Source organism: Mya arenaria, chromosome 2, assembly GCF_026914265.1.
Source record: "Mya arenaria isolate MELC-2E11 chromosome 2, ASM2691426v1".
Lineage (NCBI taxonomy): Eukaryota > Metazoa > Mollusca > Bivalvia > Myida > Myidae > Mya > Mya arenaria.
This window is the reverse complement of record NC_069123.1, coordinates 65,914,209-65,925,437: the sequence shown is the minus strand read 5'-3', so window position 1 is coordinate 65,925,437 and position 11,229 is coordinate 65,914,209. Positions and strand designations below refer to the sequence as shown.

The window sequence follows — 11,229 nt, the reverse complement described above, 5'->3', positions numbered from 1 at the left end:
CCTACTTAACTATACAAAGGGGGGATATTTCCAGATGCCTTTCAAGAATCCAACGTGAAGTTTAACACAGATTTATTTCTGAGGTGAGTATTTTTATCAAATGTATTGTAATACTTTTTTATTCTTAGGCGTCTATTAGGCTGTAAATATAATTTCAACAAATTAGAAATAAAACATGTAAATCCTTATTTTTATTATATATAAATATCAGCAAACGTTTAATAAATTGATATTTTCAATTTAATGGATTACATAAGATTGATTGATGTCATTTTATATTTATAGAAAATGCCATAACTATAAAAGACAAAGATAATGGTATTCCGGAAAAGGGGCAATCTACGTGAAAATGAAAAATGGACATATGACAATAATTATATTGAAACAGTTGATGATTTTAATTACCTTGGAACAGTTTTTAACTACACCGGGTCCTTTGTTTTAAACCAAGAATCCATAGCAGGGAAAGGTATTAAGGCTCTTTATGTACTTATGAATAATACAAAGCATTACAATTTTAAGCCTAGCGTTCTTTGTCATTTGTTTGACGCCTTTGTTGGTTCCATATTAAATTACTCAGCAGAGGTCTGGGGATTTACTAAATCTAAAGAAATAGAGAGAATTCACTTAAAATTTTGTAAAAGACTATTGAGAGTTAGAACTAATACTTGCAATGCGTGTGTTTATGGCGAATTAGGCAGATACCCTTTGTATTTGCATAGATACATTCATATATTAAAATATTGGTTCAAGATTGTTACCACTGACAATATTATTATCAAAACAGTATATAACCGAGCTGTGTACTATTGCACTAAAGGTTGTCGCAATTGGGTTTATAATGTTAAAAAAATGTTAAATGATTTTGGCTTTAGCCACGTCTTTGATAATGTTCTAAATATTGATGTAGCTGTGTTTATTGAATCTTTCAAGTGTAGATTATACGATACTTTCAAACAAGATTGGTTCAGAACAGTTGAAAATAGTAGCGTATTGGATATATATAGAACAGTTAAATCATGTTTTGCATATGAAACTTACTTAGATATTTTACCAGGAAATTTAAGATTTTACTTTAGTCGATTACGTCTATCTGTTCATCCGCTTCGTATTCAAACTGGTAGATATGCCAGAAATAACATACCTAGAGCTGAAAGATATTGTCAATGCTGTAATTCTTTGGATATCGAAGATGAATTTCACTTTATATGCATCTGTTCTCATTTTGATGCTCTTAGAAGAAAATATTTAAAGAAATACTATTTTGTAAAGCCGTCAGTATTTAAATATATCCAGTTAATAAATTCAACTAACAGAACGGAACTTATAAAACTTTGTATCTTTGTTAAAGAATCTCTTAAAATAAGATCAAACTTACTAAATGTCAATACTTAATTTCATTTATAAACCATGTTCACCTTCTCATTTATTATTTATTGTCTTTTTTCTTTTTTCTTTTTTTCTACATATTTGTTTGTTATAATGTGTATTTATTATTGTTTATTATCATTGCCCATACACGTTGACAAATTGTATTATAATATGTATGTGTTGTGACGATGTACTATGTGCAAGTCAATAAACTGTCTGTCTGTCTGTCTGTCAATATGGGGATTTTCAAAATCGAAATAGATCGAGCGAATTCATCTTAAATTTTGTAAATATATTCTAGGTGTTAAAACGAGTTCATGCAACATGGCCGTTTACGGTGAAATAGATAGATACCCTCTATAAGTCAATAGATATGCTAGGATTATAATTTTTTTGTGTAAAACTATTTCTACCGACAACATTATAACAAAAGAATTATATAATGACACGTTAGGAAACCTTGATTATCGTAACAACTGGGCCAATAAGGTAAAATCTTTGTTAGATATGTATGGTTTCTCATATGTGTGGTTAAATCCAAACTCAGTTAATTTGAAAAACTTTCATATTATGTTTAAAAATAGAGTGCTCCATGTGTTTAAACAATCATGGTATGAAGGTATAAACAATAGTAGTACTTTATGCACATATAAACTAATTAAGGAACATTTTGAAATTGAACCTTACCTAGTGTATTTACCAAAGAAACTAAGAACGTCTTTGTCTAAGCTAAGATTGTCATCTCATAAACTGCATATATAAAAACCGGCCGATATGGCCGATATAGATTAGATAGAGCCGAACGTTATTGTACTGTGTGTAAATCTAATGATTTAGAGGATGAATATCATTTCATCATAATATGTCCGGTATATAATGACTTCAGAAAAAAATTGATTAAAAGATATTATATTAGAAACCCAAGTATGTACAAGTTTATCGAACTAATGTTATCAAAAAACGCAAGCATACTAAGTAGCTTAAGTAAATTTATAAATCAAGCATTTATGTTAAGAAATTCCTTAATAAATAACACCGTTTAGATCTTTCAAGTATTATGACATTTATGAATAGCCTCCCATAATACTTCATTACTGTATTTAATATATATCCCACAGTTTGATTTTGATATGTATCCTGTTTCCCTTTTTTTCTTACCTTATTTTTTATTTTATTTTTTTGTTCTTTAATTTACTTATAGTATTCTCTTTTCTTTGTATTTAGGCCATGAATCGTTGTGACCATACTGAATATTTATATGTGTGGTTATATTTTCTATATTTTGTCAAGAAACTGTTACATAACATGTTTACGACAATAAACATTTCTGTCTGTCTGTCTGTCTGTCTGTATTAATTTGTCAATATATTAAATGCATTTCACACCTCCAATAAATCGTCCTATTACTAAACAAACATCGTCACTCGATATGCATGTCTACAAGGTTCTGACTAATAATAAGCCGCGATAGTAATAGCTGATTACGTTAACGTATATATATACAAACGATTCTACTTTCTTAATTTCCAATACATACTTGAGCGATAGAGATTTACGTTTGAAATATTTTAAGTCTTATTATTGTATATGGCCTTCTTTATACAAATTTGAAAAAATAATGTCTTTAATATCAAGACCGGCATTAATCGGTATTTCGAAATATATATATATATTGCAATGAAAAGAAGAACTTGACTTGGGGGTTTTGTACAAAACTTATTTTACTTTCTAAAATGCATTGTATCCTACAGTAACACATGCTAAATGTTAATACCACACTTCGTTCTCCTCTGAAAATGTTATACTTTTACTACCATCCTGTTTGTTATCGCTATAAACTTTGTAAGTTTTTTATGCGAAATAAACAACTATTGTATTGTATTGTACATACTTGATTGTATTTATTTCCTTATATTAAGAAGATTTCCTTCTCCAAAATTGGATTTCACTTCTCAAAAAGTAGATTTCACTTCGATTTCCGATCTTTTTTCAAAATATTTTTTCAACTTTCTTATTTTTTGACCAATTTCAATAAAATTTGAAATATAAATCTATCATGAGGCCTTTTGCACTTATATGTTCAATTAAAAAAAATATTTGATGCAAAATAAATGTGTTATGATAAAATTTGAAATATAAATCAATTATGAAGCCTTTTCAATTGTATGTTTAACAAAATTTCTATTTGTAGAAATTTAATGAGTTATGAGTGGATTTCATGTCTCAAAAAGTGGATTTCTCTTGTCAAAATTTGGATTCCACCGCGATTTCCGATCTATTTTCGAAAAATTGCTCTTAACTTCTTTATTTTTATTACCAATTTCGATATCAAAAATTTGAAATATAAACCCATTATAAGGTACTTTCTAATATGTATACAAAAAAGAATAAATATTAATTGGAATAAATGAGTTCTGAGTGGATTTCACTTCTCGAAATATGGATTTCACCTCGATTTCCGATCTATTTTTTTTTTTAAATGCTCTTACTTCTTCATTTTTTGACCAATTTAAAATAAATTTGAAATATTAACCTTTTATGAGGCATTTTCTAATAAGTATACAAAAAAGAAAAATATATTCTTTAAAATTAATGAGTTATGAGTGGATTTCACTTCTCATAAACTGGATTTCACCTCGATTTCCAATCTTTTTTTTCGAAAAAATTCTCTAACTTCTTCATTTTTTCACCAATTTCAATAAGTTTGGAATATAAACCCTTTATGAGGCACTTTCTAATAGCTAAACAAAAAAGAAAAAAAAATATTAATTAAAATAAATGAGTTCTGAGTGGATTTCACTTCTCGAAATCTGGATTTCACCTCGATGTCCGATCTATTTTCGAAAAATTGCTCTAACTTCTTCTTTTTTATACCAATTTCAATAACTTTTGAAATATTAACCCTTTATGATGCACTTTCTAATAAGTAATCAAAAACGCAAAATTATTTATTAAAATTTATGAGTTATGAGTGGATTTCACATGTCGAAATCTGGATTTCACCTCGATTATCGATCTGTTTTCGAAAAAAAAATCAAAAATTGATTTTCATTTTTTGACCAATTTAAATAAAATTTGAAATATAAACCCTTCGTGAGGCACTTTCCAATCTGTATACAATAAAAATGATAATTAATTAAAATAAATGAGTCCTGAGTGGATTTCACATTTTGAGTGGATTTCACGTGAAATCCACTGGATTCCTGCCTGTATCACCCCGCACCGGCTCAAGACCACAGTTATCTGCTCCCCCCCCCCCCTCCGTTGACCGGATGTGAATACAGAAAAACGAGTGCTTGTGTTCAAGTATCAATATTTTATTAAAGTTGAATGAAAGAGAAGGAACAGGTGGCATTTTTGCATAGAGCTTAACATAATTTGACACTATAATGCAAAAACTGATAGTTTTCAGTGTAAAAATTGGAAAAATCATTGCCTTTGGAACTATGTAAATTGGTTGTCTGTAGACTTATACCGTCTTGACCTCAGGGTCATGTATTAATACTCAATTTTGTGAGACAACGCATTGGTCAACCCTATGTTTTCTTGTGATTCAATTTTGTATCCTGGATTGTTCTTCAGCAGCCAGTTACTTGTTTTTCAACTGGAACTGTTTTAAAGTGAAAAGCCAGGTTAGTGTCGATATAAAACATATAGTAAAAATAACTGTGGTCTCACGCCAGATGCTCTTGGATCCTATCCAAAGCTATTTCTGCCATGCCCTGGTATCTCAATTCTGCAATGGGGTAAACTTTTACCAGTAGCATCTAGATCTGCAACTTTTAGAAAGCGGATATGAAGGTCGTGGTTAAGCTTTATATTGCCCATATGAATATTTCTTGAATCACATTTTTGGTATTGAGAGTCAGGAAAATCTACGTATATGGGACTTGACTACCCTGTGGGACTCCAATTACAGTCCTCCGAACGTGCTGGGATCATTCTCCTCTCAGCACAACACACATCTTTTTTTGCCTGAGTAAAAGGGTATCCAGTATTGCGGGCATTGAGGTGAATTTTCTAGAAACGAATGTAGGAGATTATTGTGTGACATTTTTTTTGGTGCCCGGTATACTTAATAAATAGAAATGACATATTCTGAAGTCCTGTATCGCGGTGTCGTAGACTTGTGTGCGAATGCCACGGCTAATTTAGAAACGCGTGCCAAACGTTTTACGATCAACAACTAAACCTCATCTATGTGGGGAAGTAAGTGTACAAAATGGATTTATGTGATGTCACTTTCTTCAAAGTGAACCCTTGAATACGAAAAACAGAGACGATCTAATTGAATGTAAGAACCTGTGATAGGGTCTCTCGAAAATGGGAATTGAGAGTATATTACCCTTATACCATAAACTGGGAGTTTCTCAAAACTGAGAATTAAATCTATTTAATGATCTCAGTTACGGCTTTTCGCACAGATCTACACAAGTCTAAAGTCAAGTAAAGCCAAGATTCGATTATTGTCGGAGTCCATGTTACATTTAAAACATAAGCTACATGTATAGCTTTTAACCGACATAAGCACTTGAAGCCAAAGCATCTCCGTGGTAAAGCGTCCGCCTACGGAGCGGGAGGTCGTGGGTTCGATCCCTGGCCGCGTCATACCAAAATACGTTAAAAGTTGATACAAGAAGCTCCCTTGCCTGACGCTCGGCATTTGAAGGTTAGTGCCTGGAAAAGTGGTGTTCTCAGTACTGGTTTAACCCAGAAAAGTTGTACCCCGTGTATCAGTGCTCTACACCGAGCACGTAAAAGAAGGGGTCTCTTCAAAAAAAGAGCTAGGGTATTGCACCCGGACTCTCTCGTTCCACTGTCACTTCAGTGTGCTGTAATAAGTGCTTGCACTTTAATGGGTTTTCCTTGACAGCATTTTCTTAAATAATACATACATACCATGCCTTCTACCAAACTACAAATCTTATCGAGAAGATCTCAAATTTATATCCATCCTTGTAAAACATGTAAAGAAGGAACTCATATAATACATTGCTACATCAAGGTCAATACAATAACTGTTATATCGAAGCACTTTCAATATGATGAAATTTATTTGCTTGTAAACGCCTCTTACTTTATTTTCAGGATTGTCATATATTTAGATTGATTGAATGCGCTGTTTGCTTCGAGATATCACGCGTACACATAATTTAGTGTAAGAATGAAAGGCATTGACGTGTCATGAACACATGTTTGTCAAACTTGATGCTAATGCAAAGCAATGTAATCGAAATGACCATAACTCAAGTCAAGTCAAGTCAAGTCAATATTTATTTATTGTCGGGTACTATCATCAACAGTTTAACATAAGCTATGAATAGCTTTTGACCGACATTATAAAATAGCATAATTTATGTAACTAATATATCACACACATGAGTTCATGCAAATAATAATATTCAGTATGTACACTTGAAACAAATAAATAATTCTTATAGTAAAATCACATAAACATATTTGGCAGTTGAAAGACATTAGACTATATATAGAATGTAGGTAGATTAGCATAATTTATATCATAAGTTAATCGAAAATACGAATCACAAGGTAATACGACAATGCATTTAGCATGGGAAATAAAACAGAAGAAGTCACAATTAATTAACATGATTTAAATCAAAGACACATTGGAAGAGACCAGCTGCCTAGGCAGTCTAAGCTCGCGAGGTCCCATCCAACATATCTTTGATTAACACATTTTACAGCATGTTATATGATAGCATTCTTATATGCAAAATGAGCATTTGCAGTTATCTCCGCTCCATGCCCGGACTAAACTCTTGAAATGATTAAAATTAGTTTCTTCCCTGAAATGTTGTGGAAGGGAGTTCCACAGTTTAGGGGCACCGGAGCGGAAAGAATTGCACCCATATGTTGTAGTTCTTACAGTTGGAATAGCAACCATCATCTTATATCTAAAGTTAAAGGAATTTTCTTTTATTACCACCAAGTCATGTAGATACATTGGACCCTGCTTGTGGATAATTTTATGGGTTTCTATAGCAATGGACCTTAACCTTCTAAGCTTGAGAGTTGGCAACATTGATTTAGATAAAAGTGTTGGGTAATCAGATGTGTAATCATTGTATATGAATCTGAGGGCTCGTTCTTGTACTTTTTCAAGCTTCTTAGTATGCACCTCGCCACAAAAATGCCAAGGAATTGGACAGAAATTGAAACTTGATAGGATAAATGAGTAATATATGTTTAATTTTCCTAGTTTACAAAGGTTATGACCTATTCGCTTTAAAACATTCAGCTGTCTTGAGGCTTTCTTGCAAATGCTTGAAATATGGACATCAAATTTAAGTTTGAAGTCTATTGTGACACCCAAGAGTTTGACACTGTCTTCACATTTTATAGTTGTCTTATTCAAGTTAAAGGTTATATTTTGGTCCTTAGTTTTCTGTCCTATTGCAATGGCTTGAAATTTTTCGGGGTTGGCTTTCATATGGTTAAATCATAACTGATACGTGTTGGAAAATAAGAATACAGCGCGCATGGAAATGGAAATGAGATTTTGTTTGAGACTGTTCATTTACAAAACTCTTTAGTATACCACTGTCAACGATCCCTTGCAGAGGGTTGTATTTCTGAAAACATCCTTATGTTAAAGAAAAAGCAGTAAGACCTTGGCATTCACCCCGTCTCATATAAATACCGGAGACAGAATTGGATATATTCATTGCAGTTTCCTTTTCTACGGATACCTACAGTTAGATATTGCTGATGGAGGATTATAGTCACTTCAGAAGTGACAGCGAGCTGAGAGCGGGCGTGCTGGTGTGGCAAATATTGTCACCATTTCTGCTCGTGTTCGGCACATTTGGAAATGCGCTGTCGATTAAAGTGCTAACAACGCCGAAATTCCTTCGCTCAACGTCCACCGTTTACTTGTTAGCTCTTGCAGTGGCAGATTTGAGTCTCTTGTATGTCGGATTGTTAAGACAATGGATAAAGTATACATTTGACAAGGACATCCGTCATCAATCCGGGTTGCTGTGCAAGCTCCATTGGTACGCTATGTACACCTGTTCCGACATTGCTGTTTGGATACTACCAGCTATTACCGTGGAGCGCCTTGTTGCGACCATCTGTCCTCTGAAAAGCAGGTCTGTTTGTACGAAGACATACGCAAAGGTCGTCACAGTTAGTATAATTGTTACCGCACTATTGATTAACGTGCATATTTTGTATGGGTTCGGACGTTTAGAGTTACAGATGAACAACCAGACAGTTATTTTTCCATGTATCCCGTTAACAAAGTCTTACGAAGCATTCTTCGAAAAAACTTGGACCTGGATCGATCTTTGCAAATTTTCTCTTCTACCTTTCGCCATATTAACAAGCGGAAACATCTGCATTGTTTATCGCCTTTTACTGAGCAGTAAAAAGTTCAAAAACAAGGTGGCGCCATCCGGAAATATCGAGGCACCATCTGGGCGTTTACATTCCCAGAGGAGGTCAAACATGTCAATTCTTCTTGTATGTCTGAATTTTGTATTTATTTTCTGCACCCTTCCAGTGTGTGTATACTTTATCGGACTACCTAACTTTATCCCTAAGGACATTCCCAGGAACATCCAGCTACAGGACCCATGGTGGGCTCTGGTGAACATGCTATTGTACCTGAATTATTCCTGCAACTTCATTATGTACTGTCTTGCAGGGTCTAGGTTTAGAAACGAGGTGAGAAAACTCTTCAAGTGCGGAAAGCAAACCAATGCTTTAACTCAAACGTCAAGTTTCAGAGCATGACGTCCACTGAGAAAAGGAACTCGTTCACATTATAAACAAAACTACAGGTTTTAAGAAAAATTAATGATGACAAATCTTTGAACTGTTAAAACTAAGTTATTGGCAGTATGCAGCCTTCGAAAAAAGTTTACATATGTTTAAACCTTGCATTTGGAGTCGTCGATTTTGAAAAAGAATGTTATAATAATCCGGTACGTGATACCACAGGAAGTCATATTTTTGGGGGAAACCGGCGCAAATAAGGAATGTGAAATAACTATTGCATTTCGCCTGGAGCGATAATGCGGAGGGAGAATCGAGGGCAGTAAATTGAATTTGTTGTCGTCGATGAAGAATTTTACAGCGGCGAGTTACCGAAAAAGATTCTAAGTAAACTTCATTGAAATAACCTTGACTATTATTTTAAATGTCATTTAAACTAATAATAATAGTTGGAAAGGCCAATACCCTTATTTGAGTGTTTTGGGACGAGTTACAGAGTAGAAGAATATATTGGTGATTGAACGTCAACTAACCGTTAAGAAGTATCAAACAGAGCATTTCTATAGAAGAATACAGCAGCATTTCAAAAAGGAACACATTAAAAAGTGCATCAGCTAATACCTTAATGTATGTGTATCATGTATGAATGATCTTTGGTGAAAATATCAATTAGATAAAATGATGTAAGCTTACACTTTCAAAACACGCCAATTATAAGAAACCAATTTGACTTTCACCCCCCCCCCCCCCCTCCCCAGCAAATTTCTTTGGAGAAGCTATAAGCGACAATTTAACGTAGATTATTGTTGAAAAGAGCAGTTACCTTTACTGGTACACTTTCTGTAAAATATTTATTGCAACAAAATCCGTAAGATACAGTAACATGACCAGACAGTGTCGCAAAGAAAATGGCATTGAAAAAAACGTGGTTAATTTATTTGAAGAATATAGTAATATTTCTGACTAAAAACCGATTGAACAGCACATAACACACACCTTTAGCTATACTATAACACAGACGTTTTACAAGAAAAACAAACTTTATGAGTTTTTTTTATCAAAAAGACAACAAAGAACCCTCTAAATGACAAACCGAATTACGAAATCATTCCACCATTAATAACTCGCAGTAAACTCTCCGACTATCCAATGTAAAAGGAATAGAAATTAAATTATCGCTAATCAATTTTGGTTACATTATTCACGGTTCTCGAATTTTAAGCCGCTGTAAATTATTAAACGCGTGTTGAAGATCAAACGCACATATCGGCTACAAAATATTTTGACCAATAATTTCCGATGCTTTTCCCTCCAGTATAATAACGCCATGATTTCGCATAGAAAACATGCATTTTTCTATGCGATACTCCTATATACAAACAATAAAAGTAATGTTTTATTAAGATTAAATGAATTATTTGAATGTTTCAAATACATTATCCGTATCCGTTTTTTATTCAACATTTTCTTAAAGCAGTAAATATAAATATAAAATTAGGGGCATTTCTTTTCAACAATGAGTAGGTTTGCTTGAATATTAGCTTGTTTGTAAATATTATACCATATCAAGGTAATCAGCAATCGATCATTTGTGTAAACAGATTATAGCAAAAACATTTGGGGGCCAAAATGTGAACAAGTTCTTTTAATGGTGAAATCTTGAACCGATGACGATTGGCGGCAAAGTCATGCTACCTTATATTTCATACTTGTGCAACATATTGTCTGCTTGTGTTCAGAAAGATCTAAGTTGAGTAATGTTACATTATATCTTCACTTGGTATTTATTATTTAATATAATTCATGGTCTCCTCTGAGCAAATATCTCTACAGTTAAATGAACTATTTTTAAAGTAAAATAAAAACAACAGCAAAAAACAAATAAACAAATAAAAAGTATGATATACACTATCGTATATAACACTACATTAATGCTATTTTGTATAACATATTTTTAGTTTATAAATTAAACAAAAATACTCAATATCTTTCTTCTTGTATCTGATTGTTTTCGTACTATATTCACATACATAGGAACATGTCAATGTAGCGGCACGATATTGTAATTTCTTACTCTACCATAAGGCCTTTTTAATACAATATTGAATGGATAAT

General features: G+C 32.8%; 1 protein-coding gene across 1 annotated transcript; it reads left to right on the top strand.

The window, feature by feature from the left end:
- The first annotated feature begins 8,103 nt into the window (after positions 1-8,103).
- Positions 8,104-9,132, top strand: LOC128216730 (neuromedin-U receptor 1-like). Its single transcript, XM_052923386.1, has one exon. It carries the CDS (start codon positions 8,104-8,106, stop codon positions 9,130-9,132), a length of 1,029 nt encoding a protein of 342 aa, XP_052779346.1.
- The last annotated feature ends 2,097 nt before the right edge of the window (positions 9,133-11,229 follow it).

Bases quoted from the DNA above. Each gene is read 5' to 3' on its own strand.
- LOC128216730 (XM_052923386.1), top strand. From the start codon at position 8,104: ATGGAGGATTATAGTCACTTCAGAAGTGACAGCGAGCTGAGAGCGGGC.